Source organism: Paroedura picta, chromosome 3 (assembly GCF_049243985.1).
Source record: "Paroedura picta isolate Pp20150507F chromosome 3, Ppicta_v3.0, whole genome shotgun sequence".
NCBI classification, from domain to species: Eukaryota; Metazoa; Chordata; class Lepidosauria; order Squamata; family Gekkonidae; genus Paroedura; species Paroedura picta.
Window position 1 is genome coordinate 19722331 of NC_135371.1, and position 22288 is coordinate 19744618.

At 45.0% G+C, this 22288-nt stretch overlaps 1 protein-coding gene across 4 annotated transcripts in view; it reads left to right on the forward strand.

Annotated features, from left to right (window-relative positions):
* The window catches only part of PTPRG (protein tyrosine phosphatase receptor type G), a 622240-nt gene that overhangs the window by 479019 nt on the left and 120933 nt on the right, over positions 1-22288 (forward strand). For all 4 annotated transcript variants that reach the window (XM_077325006.1, XM_077325002.1, XM_077325003.1 and 1 more), the window contains exons 9-11: positions 14342-14526; positions 17046-17154; positions 19995-20044. In XM_077325006.1, coding sequence (XP_077181121.1) covers positions 14342-14526; positions 17046-17154; positions 19995-20044 — 344 coding nt within the window. The remainder of the gene's footprint in view (positions 1-14341; positions 14527-17045; positions 17155-19994; positions 20045-22288) is intronic.

Below are 22288 nucleotides of genomic sequence, written 5' to 3' on the forward strand. Positions count from 1 at the left end.
TTCTGAAGTCTGTTTTGCAGTCGGCTGCTTCCATTTCAACAGTCGCTGGTAGTGAGTCTTGCCTCTGTCATGAACTGTAGTGCTCTTGCTAGATCTGAGTGATTTGCCATCCATAGTTAGGAAAGCTGCTATCTGCAAAAGATAGCTGGAAGGTGTGTTACGGTTTTCCGATGGGAACTGGCTTGATGTGTCATTATAGCCTCGTGGTCGAGCTGGTAGTTGATTCCACTAGGCAGCTGCAAGGACATGCTGACCTCTGATGCTCATCCGGCAGGTGATAATGCTCTAAATTAAATGTTCAACTCCTAAGAGAGCCAGTTTGGTGTAGTGGTTAGGAGTGCCGACTTCTAATCTGGCATGCCAGGTTCGATTCTGCACTCCCCCACATGCAACCAGCTGGGTGACCTTGGGCTCGCCATGGCACTGATAAAACTGCTCTGACCGGGCAGTGATATCAGGGCTCTCTCAACCTGACCCACCCCACAGGGTGTCTGTTGTGGGGAGAGGAATGGGAAGGCGACTGTAAGCCGCTTTGAGCCTCCTTCAGGTAGGGAAAAGCGGCATATAAGAACCAACTCTTCTTCTTCTTCTTCTTCTTCTAATTAATCCCTCCTCCCCTGATTCTTTTAGTTTCAAAGTGATCAGGGGATACAGCGGAGGGTTGGGTTTGAGTTGGCTTGCTAATTTCCAGGTAGGGCCTGGCGATCTCTCAGAATTCCAACTGTTCTCCAGAGCAGTGGTCCCCAACCTGCGGGCCGCGGCCCGGCGCCGGGCCGCAAAGGCCATGGCGCCGGGCCGCGGCTCCTTCTCCCCGCCCCTCCCCCCCCCCGCAGTAAAAAACTTCCCGGGCCGCAAGCTTGCGGCCCGGGAAGCTACTTACTGCGGGAGGGCGGGGAGAGGGAATCAGGGCCGGGCCGCGCCCGCACGGCCCGCGGGTGCGGCCCGATCCACGGGTGCGGCTCGCGGGCGCGGCTCGCGGGCGCGGCCCGATTCGCGGGTGCGGCCCGCGGGCGCGGCCGGGCGCGGCCCGCGGGCGCGGCCCGATTCGCGGGCGCGGCCGGGCGCGGCTCGTGGGCGTGGCCCGCGCGGTCCCTGCGGGCGCGGCCCAATGCCCTGCCGGTCCCCAGCCTAATAAAGGTTGGGGACCACTGCTCCAGAGTACATAGATTTATTTATTTATTTAGATTTCTATACCGCCCATTTCTTTGCAGCTCTGGGCGGTTTACATTGAACATTATATATCATGGATTGATATATAGACCGCAACATCTACAACTTTCAAATAAGGCATCAAAACCACATTTATAATATATAACTAACAATTAACAGTAACATTGGGGGTTGATTCTTTCAATCATGGAGGGGACGTCTGGGGGCTCAGCAGGTGTTCTAAGTCAGTCGGCCTCAGTTCTCCTAGAGGATATGACAGCTTTGGATGGTGGACTCCATGGTATGTTATTCCACTGAGGTCCCTCCCTTCCCCAAACCCCACTTTTCTGAAGCCCCACCCCCATATCTCCAACCTGAAGTTAGCAACCCCAGGTTTGAGGGTTGTGTTCCTCATGGCATGCACACCAACCCTAATACCTCCATCCTAAGATACTGAAAACTGTTAACAGCCTGATCAGACCAATTCTCCCAACCTTCTCATTTACTTAAATGATGTTAAGCTGCATGTGACATTTTCCTCTCTGTAGGAAGTCCCATTTCTCAAATGTATTGATAGAAACAGGAGCCTCAGACTTGCTAAAAACTTGTCCCAAGTGGAGAAGCTACAGGAGGTCCGTAATACTTAGTTGATTAATCAGTTAGTTTCCCAGGATTTTCATGCCTCTTAAATTGTTCTATAAAATTTTTTCTCCCTGAAGTATATTGTCTTCTTTTCTGTCTCCTGTTGCTGTAAATCAAGAGTGACTCTTAAAATTGTCGAGGTGAGATTGCAACCTCTTTTGCCGCATTTTAGATCTAGAAGTGATATACAAATGTCATCTGATGGACACAACGACCCCAACTGGTATATGATTTATTGAGTGACAGGCAGTAAATAAATCCGCAGAACCCAGATTAGTAATGGAGAATGGTCTCAATCCACTTTAAGATCATATACCTTTATGGCCTTACTCTACACAACATGAGATGTGGATTACAGCCATTCTACTCATGATCATTTGTTATCAAGAATGCCAGCATAATGGTGCTCACAAGAATGACGCCACAACATTGTGTTTTGGGATGTGACAATGATGCACTTCTGTACTATCAAAGCTGCAGAAGTGAGGCTCAGCCCTGGGGCCTAGGCTGCTAGTCCCCTAGTTGCAATAGCCCTGGCTATGCCTCATATCCAGACTACTCCATATGGCCACAGGCTATGGATCAAACCAGACCAGGTACTGAGATTCAATTTGTGATTGAATCTTCCCTCCTCTCCCCCCTCTCCCCCAAGCTGAGTTATAGCCATGCAGGAGCTCTGCTGGGGAGTGGGGGTGGGATTTAACTCTTTCACCGTACAGAGTTTCATAAATAGAAACTAGCCTTTTCCCAAATGTGTTGTTAGTCATTCAAATAAACCACTCATCTTGTTGTTTTCATTTGGAGCTGGCTTCTGTTTGTGCAGCTGTGGAAGAGTTGAAGAGTTAAACCTCTTCCCTTCTTCTTACATAGTCCCAGTTCCTGACTTGGTCCTCACACGGCTTACAAAGAACAAGGGAGGTCTGTGATCTCCATCGCAGCTTGTATAATCCCGAATACATACATCACAGCGGACATATTTTATTGGTGTCATGTGTCACTCGGTTCAAGTAGAGCGCTTATTGTGTAAATGTCAAGAACTGTGGACAGTAAAGGCTTGGACGTTCATACAACTGCCCATAATCCTCTTGACTTGGGAAGAGAGTTCCCCAACCAAGAGAGAAAGTAACCCTGTGCAAGACAATACAAGTGCTGGCAAGGAAATGCCCAAAGTGTTATCTTCCATCTTTTGCTTACATCACACACACACACACCCCCTCCAAGAGTAAGAACTTTAAGTTACTTTTACCCCTGACCCTAGTGGCCAGTCTAGTAATTGACCGACTTGCCTCAGGCAGAGGATAAGGCTATCAGGAAGTATCCCTCCTCTGTGCTACCAGACTAACACCCTTCAGCCAGTATGTCTAGCTTGCTCTTTGGCCACTTGCATAACACCCAAGGTACTTCGCCCCGGAGCCCGAAGTATGGGACAGCCACAAATATCAAATGTTTCCTAGAACGGATATTTTAAGTTGCACTATTAAATGGGGAATGGAATTAAACAGTTGATTCCTTTAGCATTCCTTTAACCTGCCTGTCTGACTGAGAATGAGCATCTTTTATTTTCCTTCTGTTATGACTCATGATTATTATTTACCCACATGTTCAATGTATGCCTTCTTAGCAAGCAGGAGTAGAAATGGAATACATCTATAAAAGCATGCAGATTCGCTTCTCCAAAATCTGGAGTAGGGGTTAAGAGGGGTGGACTCTAGTTTGGAGAACTAGGTTTGATTCCCCACTCCTCCACATGCAGCCAGCGGGGTGACCTTGGGCTAATCGCAGTTCTCTTAGGGCTCTTTTCACAGAGCAGCCCTGTTATTGCTCTCCCAGCCACACCGAACTCTGTTGTGGGGAGAGGAAGGGGAAGGTGTTTGTAAACCACTTTGGGACGACTTCAGGTAGGTGAAAGCGGCATACAAAACCAGCTCATCTTCTTAAGGTGTCTTTTCCTGCCACTCGCAGTGCAGTTCAAAGCAGAGTTACACCCATCTTAGTCCACTGAAGGCACTTTTAAGTTAAGCAAGCAAAAATGTTCTATATGAGGATCAGCTAGACCAGCGGCTCTCAACCTGAGGGTCACAACCCCTTTGGGGGTTGATTGACCCTTTTACCACGGGTCCAAAGGGGGTCGTGGCATTATGAAGGTTGAGAACCACTGAGCAAGACCAACAGAACCCACAGGTCTTTTTGGCAGCAGAAGGACCTGCTTGTAAAAATATAAGCAGGGCATATTTGGTGTGATCCTTTGAAATGAAGCACACCATTCTGTTTTAACAATGGCGGGACGTTTTGGGGAGGCCAACATTTCCAGCGTTTCATGGACCACCTCATTGTGCTGTTCTCCTTCGCTCTGGTTAATAGACATTCGATAGATATTTTAACCTATTTTGCAGTAAAGCACACCTTGGCATTCCGGGTCACATAAGCCTTTTTTTAATGAGGCTAAGTGGCATCATTTGCAGACTTCCTGTGGAGTCACTTGGCAGACCTGGTGTGTTCTTTCACAGCAGATCCAGGAGATAGAGCCAGTTGTTAGATTCCCAAGAATCTCAGACTTTTTAGGTATGCCTGAGTGTGCTGCATGGCGGCAGAGCTGGGACGCCAATGAGAAAGGTAGCGGTGTGCTTGCGTGTGGACGTGATAATGTACCATATTGATCTAGCAATATCAGCTTAAAGATGCAGATTATTAGGCCTTTGCAAATTGAGTGATATTATTATTATTATTATTACTAGTAATTAAGACTGCTGTAATAACAATACAGCAGGCGCTAGGCAAGGGAGCCCCTGGCGCGCGGATGGCGGGGGCTCCGTGGCTGGCAGCCTGACGTGGCGAGAGGCGCTTCGCGCTTCCGCCGCATCAGGCCGCCGGCAAGGGAGCAACAGCTCGCAGTTGCTCCCTTGTCGGCAGGGCAGGAATCGGCGAGGCCAATGGTCTGTCCGGAGGAAAGGGCCAATCGGCACCCTTCCTCATCCCAGACAGAGCCTGCCCTAACTCCTCCCCCTAAGCCCTTATGGCTTTATGTAGTCTGCGGCGCCCACAGCGGTGCGGGCAGGGTTAGGATTATTATTATTATTATTATTATTATTATATTTTGATTTATTGCCCGCCATTCCCAGTGGCTCGTGACGGGTTACATCAGTCTGAACAAAACTCTGTTAAAAATATGCATTTGTTTATTATTTATTATATTTATATACCGCCCTCCCCGAAGGCTCGGGGCGGTTCGCATAAAGCAGAAGAGAAACAATACAGATAACTTAGAATTCTGTTCACTGTGGATGCTCGAACTGCACCTCGCGCGAACCAGTCAAACACAATCCTGCAGCCCCATTTGACGTTCATTATGGATGCACTTTACCAGCAGGCAAACGCACTCTATCGTTTATTTATTTTTTAATGACTGTTTTGTATCATATGAATATTCCTGGAGCTTATAAACAGTTTTAAAGCCTGCGTTGCCCTTCTCCGGAGCCATATTTTAACAACAGTATCTCCAAACGAGGTGATAAGCTCGTTACATATTACAGCGTGTTTGTTGGATTGTAAAAGCCTCGGGTCTCATTAACGGCGCAGTTGCAGCCTTCACAACACTTGCCCGAACGTCCCACGAGAGGGTCTCTTGACATCAGAGCTCTCTGGCACAGGTGCCTGATTGCCTCCCCAAAGGTACCTGATTGGCCTTCAGTAGAGTCTGCCATAGCACCGCTTTGCCTTCAAGTGCCGCCTTTAATTGTGATCCCAGACTTCGTTAATGAACAGCCATAATTTTACTACATTAGCACCCACCAAGTGGTGTTTGACTCCCAAATCAGCGTCTGGGATATTCCTTGAGTATTCCACATGCATTCTCTCTTCTCCTATCTCCTGCTAGGTAATAGATCTATGCCCCCCCTGGGGACTCGGGTTCCGGACCCGAAGCAAAACATCATCAGGACCTCCTCTCCACCCGCTAGTAGTGGGAGGGAGGGGGGGAAGTTGAGCTGCCGTTCTTGCCATGCCGGTAATATTGGCAATGTTGTTATTGTTTTTATGGGGTTTTAATGGGGATTTGTGATATTGTTACCTGCCACGAGCCGCAAGGGAGTGGTGGGATATAAATATAATAATAATAATAATAATAATAATAATAATAATAATAATAATAATAATAATAATAATAATAATAATAGGTGTAAACACTCACTACATTTCTTCTTTTAAGAATGTGCTGTGCATCACCAGGTGTCCATAACCTCTTTCATTGTGGTGCATATGAGGATTTCCTCATTCGGGTGTCTGCTACCTACATCCCTTTCTCACGTCTTCCTTCATGGGTACAGTCTTTTGAACTGTGACCCTGTAAACAGGGGCTGTTTCCCCCCCCCCTCCGTTATGTGTGGTGCCATGTTACTGTCTAACACGTGTTAGAAATTAACACAAAAATGTGATTAAAATGTCCCATGAAAGGAAGGCAACGTGTTATGGCCTGATCTCATCAGATTGTGGGAGCTGAGCAGGGTCAGTATTTGGAAAAGAGACATTGGAAAGAATTGGCAAACCACCTCTGCTTCTCACTTTCCTTCTCACTTGCTGGGATTGTCATAAATTGGCTGAGATTTGATGACACTTTACACACACATAATGTCCCACAACTCAGCAAGTCAGTCTGACTACTTCAGCATTTCTCGACTTTTCTCCCACTAAGAAAACCCTGAAACATTTCTCGGGCTTCAAAAAAAACCCAGAAATAGTGCCATGGTGCAGAATATGGTTGGGAAGCATAGCTGTGTTCTTGCCCGTCCGGTTCTTGCCCTTCCCACCCCCTCCAGGCCCATTGTTGGTCATTTTGGGAGGGGTGAGTGGGTTGACATGACCATATGTGGTCATATCGCCCAATAAGGGCTTAACAAATGTTTTAAATATTTTAAAAATTAATTAACTCCCAGTCATTCAGGAAACCTTTCCAGGACTGTCAAGAAATCCCAGAGTTTCACAAAACCCTGGGAGAGAAAGTCTGGTTTCTGAGGGCAATCACGGTGCTTTCCCTTGTGAACAAATTTGAGTCCAATGGTAGCATTGCAGCTGTTATGCCCCTCCTCACTTAGCATCAAGCTAGCATCCAGAAACAAACACTGGCTTGTTTTACAAGCTGGGGAGGAAAGATGGAAAGGAAGCACGCAAAGGCTACCCTTGGGCTCACAACTGAGTGACTGTGTGAGATTTTGTGAGGCAGCAAAAGGGCCCCCAAAGAGAAAACAGCCCAGGGCTTGCTTCTTGAGAGCCATCAAGGGCCCAAAGAGACAAAAAAATCCTCTAAATGTATCTTTGTACCACTGAGGCCCAACCCAAGCGTCGTACAAAACTAATCTGCATGCCTTGCCCAACTCCAGTGGGCATTGGGGTGACATAAGCCCTTTAGTTTCTCCCTTTCTAACCCCCTCCCCTTACCCAGTGGTCCTGACAAAGACCATGGAAATGGGAATGTGGGGTTGATACTTACCTAGTTCGTTCACTTGGAACGCTGCTTTGTAGTTGCATTTCCATGCACACTTCTGCCATTTGGTGGACACATTCTTAACAGCCCAATAACAAAGACTTGTTTTCTGATATAAGGTAAAGGTAAAGGTATCCCCTGTGCAAGCACCGGGTCATGTCTGACCCTTGGGGTGACACCCTCTAGCGTTTTCATGGCAGACTCAATACGGGGTGGTTTGCCAGTGCCTTCCCCAGTCATTACCGTTTACCCCCCAGCAAGCTGGGTACTCATTTTACCGACCTCGGAAGGATGGAAGGCTGAGTCGACCTTGAGCCGGCTGCTGGGATTGAACTCCCAGCCTCATGGGCAGACAGCTTCTGACAGCATTTCTGCTGCCTTACCACCCTGCGCCACAAGAGGCTCTATTTTCTGATATAGTGGCCACCTTTTACCACCCCACCTCTTGAAACTTTCTGTGGCTGTAGTCAGCCAACTGCTTGCTCCAGTCAAGCTCTGTGAAAAATGAGAGATGGAGAGGGAGCAGGGTTCAGCACACACACACACACAATCACACACATTCCAGTTTAACAGGGAATTTGCCTCAAGCTCTATAGGCCTTTTTTTTCAATGGAGAGTGGTAGAGAGTAAACAGGAAACCAGAAATATTTTTTTAAAAACCTTGAGTCTGCATAATCCTTGCTTTATGTCTGGCACTGTGAGCTAAATATAGTATGTCATATGCAGTGTGTGCTAGCAGGTTGAGGATATCTGGATACATCCCTTGTGTGAAAGCATGAGCAAAATCTTCTCTGTAATTATAGGAATGGTGGAAGGAGAGTTCCTGTTTCAATGATGGGCACCAAGTGCCCTTAGAATAACTGTTTTCTAACCGAATACCTTGAACAAAATCACCTCAAGAAAGCCTTGACAAGAGCATCAACAAATCAAACCCTTGTCTTTTATGCATGTACTAAAGCAAACTAAGTGTCAAATTTCCAAATTTGTCACCAGTGCTTTTTAAAAAATGCACCAGTACTCATACATAAGATTGTACAAATGTCCACTGATTTCCCCCTCAGGACTGGGGGGACCCAGTATTCTTCCAAGCATTCTTGGGTGCAATAATGCAAGTTTCTGACAACTTTAGCCGCAAAGATGTCTTTTTTTTTTTTAAGAAAAGGACACCAGAAGGTGTAGGCAAGGAGAAAACTGCTGTAAACCTGCTGTAAAATCTCTTAGCTGAAAAGACTGTTTTTGTTAACACTAGAGAACGTACATGCTGTTGAAACAGAAGGTATCTTTCTGCCATCCTAAGTATCTGAGAGGACTTTTCATTGGTTTTGGTACTAGCTACTGTGGCTACTCCCTAGGACTCCCCCCCCCCTTCCTTCTTCCTTCCACCAAGTAGCCACAAGCATCTCCCCTTCCCAGATTTGAATCGGATGGAAGGTGTTCGAAGCAGGCTTGAGCTGTGACACATCCCCAGCAGATTGTTGGGCACCACCAGCACCATGAGCCTTGCTTTCCTGATTCAGGAGAACCCAGTTTTATTTAGCATCATAATCATTGTTAAAAGGAAAAGAACAGTGCTCCTGCACCTTCTGGTTAACAGTAACACCTATAATCATGAATGAGAGAGATCGCCTCTGAAAGGCTGCGAGATTACTCTTTCTTTCTTTCTTTCTTTCTTTCTTTCTTTCTTTCTTTCTTTCTTTCTTCCTGCCTTCCTGCCTTCCTGCCTTCCTGCCTTCCTGCCTTCCTGCCTTCCTGCCTTCCTTTTTTGGGGGTTATTAGCTCCCTTATCATGTAGCATCTCAGTTAAATCATCATGTGGCATTTATCAGATCAAGCGTCTTTGATTCTGTTTTTGCCTGAGAAGGGTTGGGTAAATTAAAAAGCCATATGCTTTCCTTTGTAAACAAGGAAGAAAATTATTTGTTGCCCACTCGTCAGTCCGAAATGTACTCGTTAGCACTTATCATAGCATGCTCTTCCCTTGTGTCTCAAGAATAATTAGGGGTAGAAGGACTCTGGGTAATTGGGTTCTCAATATCAAGTGATAGCTTTTAGCAAAATAAGGGGCTGAAGCAGAGATAGGACCAAGCATCACTGGATATTGCAGTACCATCACTGGATATTGCAGTACCATCACTGGATATTGCAGAGCCATGTGCACAGGGCAAATCCACTGATGTGTGGGCTTTCTCTCCCCCCTTGCCAAGTTGCTGGGTGCTTCCTTTTAATTTAGGGGACAGCTCTTTTTCAGGCCTCCTAGTCAACTGGGGTTTTGCTAAGGCTTCACAAGGTTCTGCACATGGCTCAGCTCTGCATAGTAGTGTGGGCCAAGATCATAATATAGCCCAACTAGTCACATGTATAAACAAGGTGGCACGTGCAACAACTGTCTACAGGTAAGAAATGGTCCAGATGAGCCATAACTCCCAAAGGTTCATGAAGTGAGTCATGTTCCATGCTGGTGGGAGGAGAGAAGGGGCAAGATGAAACGTCCGAGATATCGGCTGGATAGGAAAGGATTTGGAATTGATGCAATTAAAGGTTTGGCTTTTTAGTTAAAGAAAATAATGTCACACAATTTCAGTACTGTTTTGTCTACACTGAGGCAGGCTGTGGCCCTGTGGTTGAACACATGCTTTGCAAGCAGAAGGTCCCACATTTGGTTTCTGACATCTCTCAGAGGAAGGATGGGAAGTGTTAGGAAGCACCTCTTCCTGCCTTAGACCAGGGGTAGTCAACCTGTGGTCCTCCAGATGTCCATGGACTACAATTCCCATGAGCCCCTGCCAGAGTTTGCTGGCAGGGGGCTCATGGGAATTGTAGTCCATGGACATCTGGAGGACCACAGGTTGACTACCCCTGCCTTAGGCCACAGACAGTCAGTGGCCACAGTGTGGAGCTAGTTGGCCTAATGATCTGACTCAGTGTAAATTAACATCATGTAGGAAGCCAGTGTGGTAGAGAGGTTTGACTAGGACCTGGGTTCATGTCCCCTCTCAGCCACTGAGTGCATTGGGTGACTTTGGTGCAGTCTCATTTGTTCAGCATAAACCACTTTGAAGGGATGTTGTAAGAATAACACAGAGAAGGAAAAAGCCACGTACTTGGCCTTGAGCTCCTTGGAGGAAAATATTAGGCTAAGCATGTAACAGACAAGTTGCAACACAGGGGTTTTCATTAGCAATTTCAAAGGCAGGCACAGGACAATTTGTGCTGAACTTCCAAAGACCAAGAAGAAAAGAGGAAGAAGAGGTTGTTTTTTATACCCTGCTTTGCACTGCTCAAAGGCGTCTGAAAGCGGCATACAACTGCCTTCCCTTCCTCTCCCCACAACAGACGCCCTGAGAGGTAGGTAGGGATAAGAGAGCTCTAAAGGAAAATGTTCAGAACAGCACTATCAGGGCTGTGACAAGCCCAAGGTCAACTAGCTGGCTGCATGTGGAGGAGCCGGGAATCAAACTCAGCTTGGCAAATTAGGCGCTGCTGCTCTTAACCGCTACACCACACTCTTCACAAAAGTGAAGAATTATTTCTGATACTGACATATTGTGACCTCTCCTTCCCTGCCTAAATTCAATTTCAAAGCCCTCAGAACAAACTGCTGCATGGAGATCGGCTACACCCCTGGTTGTGTTGGTTGATTAGATGTGATGCCGACAGACGGACCAAGTTGTAGCAACAAGTTGAAGAAAGATGGCTTTGAAGCACCTGCAGGAACATTTGAATAAAACTAGACAAAAGCTTAAGTGGAGAGTATAAGAATAAAAGCATCTGTCTGATCCATGTGTTTTTTAAATATTCTGACAGGTTTTTTTTTTTCAGGCTACGATAGCCGACCCACGTTATGTAGGCGGTGTGTTAAATCACAGTTTGTGTTACATGGAGCGTTGAAAACAGCACTGACATGGACTTGAAAAAAATTCAAGATAGGAAAATGTCAGCCCCAACAGAAAATAAGCAGCTGGCCACAAAGCTATCCGTGATGTGAGCTGCCCCGGGTTACACACTAAGGGGTTTTGGAGACCCAAGAGGCTGGTGAAAGAGCCACCTCCTTTTCTGTTTCCCTCAACCAAAAGAGCAACATTGACTTCCGTCTGTGGCATGAGGCCTGCACCTCAGAGTTCTAGATTATCCATTTCTGTGGCCCATTCTCAGTTCTTTGCCTCAGCTTCATGGTCAGTGATCATGGCATCTTCACTTGCGCTCTGTGCTCTGAACATGGGCTCAAAACAAGACATTGAAATGGTGCTAGAGCAACCTTCTCTTAGCATTAATGTTCCGGACTGCAAGAGTCAGCCTGCTAGTCACAATTTTGTTTAATGAAATGTGCATTTCTACATCAAATAACCTGTTATTCATAACTGATACCTTCATCAACACCTCTGCTATAAAATACAGTTCTGCTACAGTAAAGGTAAAGGTATCCCCTGTGCAAGCACCGAGTCATGTCTGATCCTTGGGGTGACGCCCTCTAGCGTTTTCTTGGCAGACTCAATACTCAATGGTTTGCCATTCCCTTCCCCAGTCATTACTGTTTTACCCCCCAGCAAGCTGGGTACTCATTTTACCAACCTCAGAAGGGTGGAAGGCTGAGTCAACCTTGAGCCGGCTGCTGGGATCGAACTCCCAACCTCATGGTCAGCTGCCTTACCACCCTGTGCCACAAGAGGCTCTTCTGCTACAGTAGAAACATTCTATTATACATGACATGTATTCCAGAGCTGACCTACGCTGGCAGAGGCTTATGGAAATATGAGTCCATGGACATCTGGAGAGCCACCGTTTGGTCACCTCTGATTCAAATCTCACCTCAGACATTATCTTATTGGCTCTAGACAATATCCCCTCAGACCCCCTGACTGAAATGCAGAGATATGAATCGTGGCCTACCTGTTGCCAGGAAGTTACATGTGTGGAGCCCTTGAAATTCCTGGAGGCAAGATGGCGAGTGAAGTTTTGAACATCCAATGTCAGCAAATATTCCCTTCTGGCCGGCGTTCCGTGGGATTGAGGTTAGACTTTGGCAAGCGGGCTTGAGATCCTGTCTAGATGTGATGGCTGTGAATCAGGGCTTCCAAAGCTTAAAAATAGCTGGTCTTTGTAGCAGGAAGAGTATAGCACTGTATCGATAGCCTACTAGTGCCACCTAGTGCTCCCTCTTTACAATTCTGTAAGTTAAAGGAGGAGGTGAAAAACACTAATTCATTGTTGAATGGATTTCCAGCCTTTGCAAACCCCTGCTGTTTCAGTGTTTTCCGTTGTTAACAAATTTATTTATTTCCATTTATTTTATTAATCACATTTTTATACCACCTAGTATATTATTATTAAGAGCCTCTTGTGGCGCAGAGTGGTAAGGCAGCAGAAATGCTGTCTGAAGCCGTCTGCCCATGAGGCTGGGAGTTCGATCCCAGCAACCGGCTCAAGGCTGACTCAGCCTTCCATCCTTCCGAGGTTGGTAAAACGAGTACCCAGTGCTGGGGGGTAAACAGTAATGACTGGGGAAGGCACTGGCAAACCACCCCTTATTGAGTCTGCCATGAAAACGCTGGAGGGCATCACCCCAAGGGTCAGACATGACCCGGTGCTTGCACAGGGGATACCTTTACCTTTACCTTTTATATTATTATGTGATATAGGACATAGGAGCTACAAAGTCACATCCTTGTGCTAAGTCACAGCTGTGAATTGGCCGTATATTTTGGCCGTATATTTCTCAGGGCCCACGATGAAGAAGTTGTTTATCCAGGTACCTAAGAAGAGGAGCATCCTTTTTACCTTTCTTTCTTGCACAGCAACAGGTGCCAAAAGGAACCTGTTCAAACAGCCACCCTCCCTCTTTAACGGTTCTCATGGGGCATGTAGAAAATTCTGTTCCATGTAAGTTATTTGATGCATCTTAGACGCCTATTGATAATTCTTAGCTCACTTACAGTTTAATACTTTAAAAAAACCCTCTTGACACTTTGCAACACTTCAGTATTTGTAATCTGGAAAAGAACCTGGAACACGTGGCATGGTTGTCTTTTGAAGGTTCCTTTGTTTTTATTAAGGACATAGATTGGCTGTATTGTTTGTACAAGTGGTACTATTGTGCTCTCTCAGGCAGTGGGGCTATAAAAACCATGAAAACCAATAAGCCAAAGTAATTTTCTTTCTGCAGTTGAGATACATGTAGAAGTTTTTTTTGCTTGTTTGATCTGACTCATACCTTACTGTGTGGTTGATTGAAATTATTTTTATGCTGCTTCAAAGCCACAGCACACGGGGGGTACACCAATTTTTTTTTAAAGAAAAAACACCCTATAAATGTAAAGCAATCAATATCAGTCAAAAGCAAGAAAACTCACAGCAATTCAATATATAAACACCAGAGGCCTTGGATCTATGACTTCAATGGCAATTAGTTTATTAACCCTTATTGTGGCAAACAAAAAATGATATGAGCACACTTTGATGGGGTGAGAAGGAAGGAAGGTGTAGAAAGTGTTAAATCTGTGGGTTCATGAACACAGAGGCACTGAAATCTCTCAGCTCTTTATTCGTGATCTCAGCTTATGATACGCTGAACTCAAAGCCCCAAAGAACCCCCCTAATATATACACGTCAGAAGAAAAGAGCTTCCAGTGGTTACGTGCAATTGGATACCTGATTGGTTTAAAGCGATTGGATCCCTAGTGGATCTGGCTGTGCACTGTCCAATCAGGGGTGCGACAGTTGCCCTTGAATCTACTGGCTCCCGGGGGGAGACCAGCCAGCCATCACCTAATCAGCAGCACAGGTTTACGATCCTGCCTTGGACCTCAAGCTCTGGTCCTCACCATATCCACATGCACAACAGAAGCTATCACTAGGAGCAGTTGTAGTAGTTGTTATTGTGGCTGTGAATAGCATCTGATGGTATGATCCTAAGCAGAGTGCACCCCTCTACGTGAAGCCAGAGGGCTCAGGAGTGTGTAACTCTGTTTAGAGGACTGCACTGTGAATGACTCTAAAGATGCTATCTGGTTTCTTAGTGGCTTCCCACTCGCTTGTATCTTAGACTCTCATGCTTCTTATTTCTCCCCCTCTGCTTAGTTTGCAGCACTCCTCCCGTCAATATGAAAGTGCAGCCGGTGAACAGAACAGCTTTGCTGGTGACCTGGAACCATCCAGAGACGATCTATCACCCTCCTATTATGAACTACATGATTTCCTACAGCTGGACTAAAAACGAAGACGAAAAGGAGAAGACCTTCACCAAGGACAGTGACAAGGACCTGGTAAAACTGCAGCATCAGAAATTGCCATTACTCTTGAGATAGCTTTGCTCTGTCTTTCCTCTGTCGAAGGTGGGGGGTTTGAAGTGTTTGGAACACAAATGTAGCTTACGATTTCTACACAAAACCCATTTAAGGTGTGAGGTGCTGTCTACACCCCCAAAGCATCACAGCATCCAGTTCTGGTCCTCTGGTTTATCAGCATGTTCTTTCACTCGTCCTGCTGCATGGGAGAACTGCATGGGAACTAAGTTGATGAGGAAACAGTCAGGCTGGGTTCCCATGCTTAGGCCCAATACCTAATCTTGAAAATCTCACTTACAATGTTAATTGTTTCTACTGTGAGCAGACCGTGAAGCTAAATGGGGGATTTTTTACTTTAGCAGCACCATCTCTTGTATGCCTTTGGAGCCGTCTGTACTGTCCTATGTGGGGTTATGCAACAAAAGAGTGGTTTAGACTTTATAAGAAGTAGAAATGCTGGTCGGGAATGCCTGAACGTGAGCGGGAATACCAATCTGGCTCTTGAGATGGGATCTAATTGGCATTCAGCTGGCTTGTCCAAGAGGAGGCGAGTGACAAATGTACAGCTCTTTAGAATTCCATGTGTATAGGCTCAAAGTGACATATTCCATTTTGAAAGGCCTCCGTTTATTGTTAATCAAAGCAAGCTCCTGGAATAATGAAATCAGTAATTGTATATGCACATAAAAATGCAGGCTGCAATGAGTGAAATTTCTAATGACAGTTATCTTCTTCCCTCCTCCTTCGCAAATATTCACTCCTTAGGTATCATTCAATCAGTTATAGAATAATATGTCTCTTATTCTCTCTTAGATAGCAGCTCTTTCACTTAATTTCCATTTATATTTTCATTTTCTCCCCACTAGAAGTTGTTATCTGGGTCACATTAGGGAGGGATGTGCTTCACGAAATCAGAAAGCAATCTTCTGAAAGGCACCCAAGGTTACGATGTATTATCGTCTCAGTCTTGTCGACACTTCATACTCTTATTAATTAGCAATAAGAAAAGATTATGTTAATCAGAAAGAATATGTGGTCACAAATGGGGGGGGAGGGGGGGACAGTCCCCCCCCCCCAGGAATGGCTGTTGCAGACATTTCGGTTTTTGTTATTCTAGAGCTGGCTGCTTAGCTGCAGTAGGTGCTTCCATTAGTGGACACTTGGGAGCCATTCCAGTTGGGTAGCCAGGTTGGTTTGAAGCAGCAAAACAAAGTTTAAATCCAGCGGCACCATTAAGACCAACAAAGTTATATTCAAGGTGTAAGCTTTTGTGTGCACGCACACTTTGTCAGATATGGTGGAACAGAATATCCTCAACTATTACATAGAGGTGGAAAGAGGGCGGTGCAAGGGGGGTTAATTGACAGGAACGGGCTCTGTGGAGTGAAGATGCATAAGAGTGGATGATAATAGCTGAGACTAGATTAAGGCAGTAAGTAAGATCTGTGAACTGCTGTAAATAAGCATGCAAATACAAGCCTCAGTGAACAGAAAGGAGAAGAAGTTTGAGGTCAGCGAAGGTCACCCCTGGGTACCAAGCAGGAACCTGGAGACGAGGTGTGTGCAAATGTGCACTCCTTTGGTTATATTAGAACAGATTTCCTTAAACATTTTGTTTTTATTTAGTTTTAGACTTTTACCCCACCATTTTTCATATGGGAGGGAAGTTAGTTGCCAGGAGGGGCTAAATATGTAAATAGCAGCAAATTGGCATACATCTGTTGGTTATTCCTCTGTTATCCATATGCCAATTTGCTGCTATTTACATATCTAAGCAAATGCGCTATTCCTTTCTTAGCTGTATTTAGCCCCTCCTGGCAACTAAACCCACCCCCCACTCATATGTAACATTTAAGGAAGTCAGGTCTAATACAACTGAAGGAGTTGAGGCCATCTAATTCAAGTGGTTACACAAACCTTTCATGCCAAGCATAATGTGAATATAGAGCAGAGGGATATAAATCTAGGAGTGCACTCCCGCGCTCTTTTTTTTAACGTTCCAGTTTTCGGCTGCTTTACCCATCCCATTTTGGGCGACATCGTAAATTCATTTCGGTCCCCCTCAGGGTCATGAAAAGAGGGGCAGTGCCCTTCCCAATCACTGGCTGAGCCTTGGATGCCTTCCCATGTGGCAATTCTTATTTCTTGAGGCGAATTACCACTTGCTCCCACGGAAGCATGGGATGGATCCAGTTATGTGATTCCACCGATTCCCTACTATTTCTGCCTACACCTGAGGTCTATTGGCTGTTGTGAGTGAAGGGAACCATTTAATCGATAGAGAGAATCTGTGTAACTTCTTTGGAGTTCTGTGCCCTTTGGCATCATCCTGTAATTTAGACCCACGCATAAGGGAGCAGGTATGTCTGTACTCCTTTAGTCACCCCCGTCTCCCGGTTATTAAATGCACTTTATGTTTTCTTTGTGTTCTACAGGCTGATTGTTCAGGATCCTGTTGGGAGGGATAAAACTGAATAATGTCTATTTTTTTTAAACAGAAAGCCATCATTAGCCATGTCTCACCTGACATCCTTTATCTGTTCAGAGTTCAAGCGGTATGCCGAAATGACATGCGCAGTGATTTTAGCCAAACAATGCTCTTTCAAGGTAAAGCCATGTCATTTTCCACTACTTTTGTAACTCTCTCTATGCCTGCAAAGGGTTGTAGGTAAAAAGCCTTTAGGAACAGTGCTTCTATCCGATTGTAGTCATTCAAGGTTAGTTAGATTGTCTTTTGTGATGCATGATTCACAGAATAGCTGGCTTTCAAATAATGGTGAGCCAGCTTGGTGTGGTGGTTGACAGTAGCAGTCTCTAATCTAGAGAGCCGGGTTTGATTCCTTGCTCCTCCACATGCAGCTAGCTGGGAGACCTTGGGCTAGTCACAGTCCTGTTAGACCTTTTCTCTTAGAGGAGTTCCGTCAGAGCTCTGTCATCCCTACCTACCTCAAAGAGTATCTGTTGCGGGAAGAGGGTTCAAGGGGGTGGCAGGTTACAGTGGATGAGAGATAGGGTTGTGAGTGTCCTGCATAGTGCAGGGGGTTGGTCTAGATCAGTGGTCCCCAACTTTTTTATCACTGGGGACCGGTCAATGCTTGACAATTTTACTGAGGCCCAGTGGGGGGGGGTAGTCTTTTGCCGAGGGACGTCACCGCCACCGTCTGAGCCCCTGCTTCACTTGCTTTCCTGCTGGCGCACATGACTTCCTGCTGGGGGCGCTGCTAGCAGCAGCTGCGCAGTGCCACACCAAGGGGGAGCCCCAGCCACGGCGGCTGCTGGAGAGCACCAAAGGTGAGCCGTCGGCAGAGTGGCAGCTGTCAGCAGAGTGGCAGCCGTCGAATGGCAGCCTCCGAGGCAACCGTCAGGGAGGAGGACAAGAAGGAGCTGTGGCCTGGTACCAACTGATCGGACCGGGGGTTGGGGACCGCTGGTCTAGATGACCCAGGAGATACTTTCCAACTCTATGAATCTATGATTCTAAGAAGAAGGGAAGGCGATTGTAAGCTGCATTGAGACTCCTTCAGATAGTGAAATGCAGGCTATGAAGACCAACTCAAGAAGTGGGGCACAGATAAGGAGTGAGAACTGAGCTCTGGCCTGGTGGGAGCTAAGGATTGCCTACTGCTGTCTTCTGTCCACATAATGTTGGAGCATAAGGACTCTGTACAACCCTTGATCTCCATGGACTGGAGCCAAAGTAATAACCATTACTTCCCTGAATACAAAGTTCTCCCCGGTAGCTAGATCAGCATATTTTATTTCAAAGGGCTGAAAAAGTAATAAATGGTATTGGAATAGAGCAGAAGTAGCATAATATCAGGTGGGCTCAAAATAACTTTTCATTTTTCCCCCCGCCATAGCTGTGTCACACATCCACACTTAGCATGGAAGTGGGGATCCACAGCCAGTAGGGCAAACAAGGAAAGTTCCACTCTGTACAATGAAATGCTTGTGGATATCATTACATTCTGAACCATAGTTCCCCAAATCTTTACCTTCCCATAAACTTCCGCCGTTTGTCATGGTTCAGAGACGTAATGACAGCTATGGTTTGTTCCTAGATGAAGGAATGAATGAATAATAACAATTGTTGTTTCCTCCACTGATCTTTTTTTAGTACACATAATTGCTTCTGATGAATATTTGTCATATTCCAACTGCAGTTTGCCTTAAGAGCCGCTGTAGGTTTGCCATCATGAACAGGGCAGTAATTTTGAACAGTGGAGAAGGGCTAGCAAAACAGAAGCTGTAGTCACTGGAAATCTGGCATTTATCAGAGTCCCTTGCTAAAAATGGACTTCTCAACATTCATTTTTCTGGTTAAGTTGCGTTGTCACTACTCTTTAGGTCAGGGGTAGTCAAACTGCGGCCCTCCAGATGTCCATGGACTACAATTCCCAGAAGCCCCTGCCAGCGAATGCTGGCAGGGGCTCCTGGGAATTGTAGTCCATGGACATATGGAGGGCCGCAGTTTGACTACCCCTGCTTTAGGTGATGAGATTTTTGGGCCACATCTGCTGTGTTTAAAAGTCTCATTTAAATAATGGATGTTTACTGGAGTTTACCTGTTAGAAGTTAAAAGAGCGGAACAAGTTATAGGAGAGACTTTAGCAGTTGTTGTATTTTTAAAAGAATCATAGAGCTTTGTCAGTAAAGAGAAGTCATTCCCAGGATCTTGTGCTCAGTTGTGTTGGTCTTGTCTTCTGACAAGCAAAACCAGGTACAGATAAACAAAGAAGCAAAATAAAATGCTTCATAAGATAAAATTTCAAATCCCCATCTTGGCCATAAGGAAGATGTATAAAATCGCAACATGTTTTCATGAACCTTGAATGAAAACTGTAGAGAAATTTAAAAATGGGCAGAGAAGAGCATGTTTTAAATTTTAATTATAAGGACAAGAAAGCTAGCTCCTAATAAGTCTATATTTAGGCATATTTGAAAAGAAAGTACCAATCTCCCAAGCACCCCCACCCCATAAAAATCTGGATTTCTGAATATACCAATCTAAAAATGTATCCGAAGTAATTATACCACTTTTCGTTTAAGAAACAGAAGCTCATTGCTCCTACAGAGAAGGCAAATCTGGGCTCTCAAGTTATTCTATACTGACAAAATACCAATGTTTTGACAAGCAGATGAATATGGACGTAAGTTTAAGAAAAGAGTCTTTAAGAGTTGGAACTTTCTAGGTGCTTTGCGAGTTCTTACAACTGTAGAAGAATCAAGGATTATTTGAATCAGAGAAAGGGCAAAAATGCTTAAAGCCCATTTCTTATCCATAAGGATTATTTATTATTATTTATTATTATTATTTATTCTTCAGTGTGAGCAACTGAGCTGCCTTTTAAAATAGCATGTTTTACTATTCTGTTATTTTTTATTTCCGAGATAGTTTTTTACCAGTTTGATAATCCACTTAAATGTTGTTTTTCTCTGTCCCTCAGCTAACACAACTCGAATTTTTGAGGGGACCAGAATAGTCAAAACAGGAGTGGTAAGTTTTGGAAAATGAGTTGGAATAAAACAAACATTAATTAAGCTGTATCATCTTTACCACCAGGTGGCAGCACAATGTAGTTTATCTTCAGTAAAATAAATTCTCAATGGAATTAATAAATTTGATAGATGTTCATATATTATCTTTGCCATTGGATAAGTCAGAATTACCTGAGAGAGACCGCATATTTGCCAGGTTTTCATGTTCTCTGAAGCGCCCTGAGCTGCAAGGGAGGGCGGTGTAAAAGTGTACGAAATAAATAAAATAAATAAATATAATGCTGGGCATAATTATAATATACTCACATTGGTAAATTTGGGATTTTTCTGTAAACAAATGACCATAATTTCAAAAACTTGGCACTTGAGCATCGTTCTAAAATATTCAGGCAAACCTGTGGACTGAATCAATATGGTGAGAACATATTTGTCACCGTTATCTTTCATCTTCTGCGGAAGTTCTGTGCAGACATCAGCCAGGATTTCAGAATGTGCTAGACATTCAGCATTCCTTGTCACGTTTAGCGAGATGAGCAGGATAAAACAAGCTTGCCTAAGCTTGCAAGATGCAGTTTTCCTATGCTAGGAAATTCTATTAAAGGCTCCCTCCCATCTTGTCCCCACTAGTAAGTGCAGTGAAATCCTCCATCTGCCCCCCCCCCGCCCCCGGAATAAGTTCTGTAACAGCCTTACTTCCCCAAGCAAATGATGCTAGAGTTTGGATGTCACAGTTGCCATTTAGTATTCCTCAATGTGCATATTTTAAGGCAGGGGTAGTCAAACCTGTGGTCTTCCAGATGTTCATGGACTACAATTCCCACGAACCCCTGCCAGCAAATGCTGGCAGGGGCTCATGGGAATTGTAGTCCATGGACATCTGGAGGGCCACAGGTTGACTACCTCTGTTCTAAGGAACATGAGAAAAACTCAGTGGGGTCATACCCACATTCCTGTAGTCGAGCACCTTCTTTCACACACTGACTGTCTAGATGTGTCCAGAAAACCCCACAAGCAGGAGATGGACAGCCGCTCCCTCTTTATTCGCACCCCTCAATAACTGGTATTCTGTGGTTTTTGGCCTCTGGATATAGTGGCTTCATTTAACCATTGTGCTGAGTTTTTTACTCTTTTAAAGCTATCAGAGTATTTGGTGGCAATGCGTTTGATAAGTTAAAGATATGTTCTGTGACAAAATATGTTCTTTTCTCCTGTTTTAAGTGTACTTCCCATTTTCTCCAACTTTCTGAATGCCTTTCCTTTCATAAATATTGGCCACGGCCCTGCCTAGCCCTCCCTCCTTAATTTAAAAAAGCTCCCCCTTTTTACGCCTTTTCTGCACCTTTTTGTAGCAATCAGCTTTGTGATCTCCCCCCCAGCCTACCCAATAAATGGAACAAGCAAAGGGATAGATGTCCATTTGTGTAACTGTTTTAACTTTTACATTTCCTTAAAGATGAATTGTAAATCTGGCTGTGTACACTTCGAAGGGGTGACATTCAGTTGTCTACTGTGACAGCTGCAACTGAAACGTCATTTTGATCATGCATTTTCAAGATTGCTTCATATTGATTAGTTCGCTTGAATGTTTTATTCACCCGTCTTTTGATACATTCATGCAAGGAGGCAAACGGCTGGCAGAAAGATGTTTTTCCTTCTGCTAAAACATCTGTTTGTAGGTAGACAAGAGGATCTTAGCCTCCAATGCAATTGATCATAGAGGGCCCGGAGTTAACTTGCGTTAGACCGTTTTGTTTTAGGATAAATAAATCCAAAAGAGGAGTATAATTTTATGAACGTTTCCCATGGGTGCCATTGAGTACCTTCCTCTTTCTAGTATAAAAATAAAGCAGAATACTAGGATACTTGCTGACTGTATCGCAGCCAGCAGATCATGGTTCCAACAGGCAATGTTGATAGGCCCCAGAAGGTTTGCAAGGAAGCCTGGCTGATTTTTTATTTTGCCCTACATGGGAGCTGCAGGGGAGTTCACAACTCGGGTGGTTGAAGACAGGCTAGAACTTTTCCATTTGGGTAAAACTACGGGAGAGGCAGGCAATGGCAGACTGGCTCTGAGTTTCAGCAGGCAGCTGCCTCTTGCCTTGAAAACCCTCCAGGATCACCATAAGTTGGTTATAACCTGGTTGCAACTTTCCACCACCACCACCACCACCACTACCATGGAGGAAATGCAGCTGGAAGTCTGGTCAAACTTGTGAAGGGGGCCACCCTTAGTTGTGCAGGG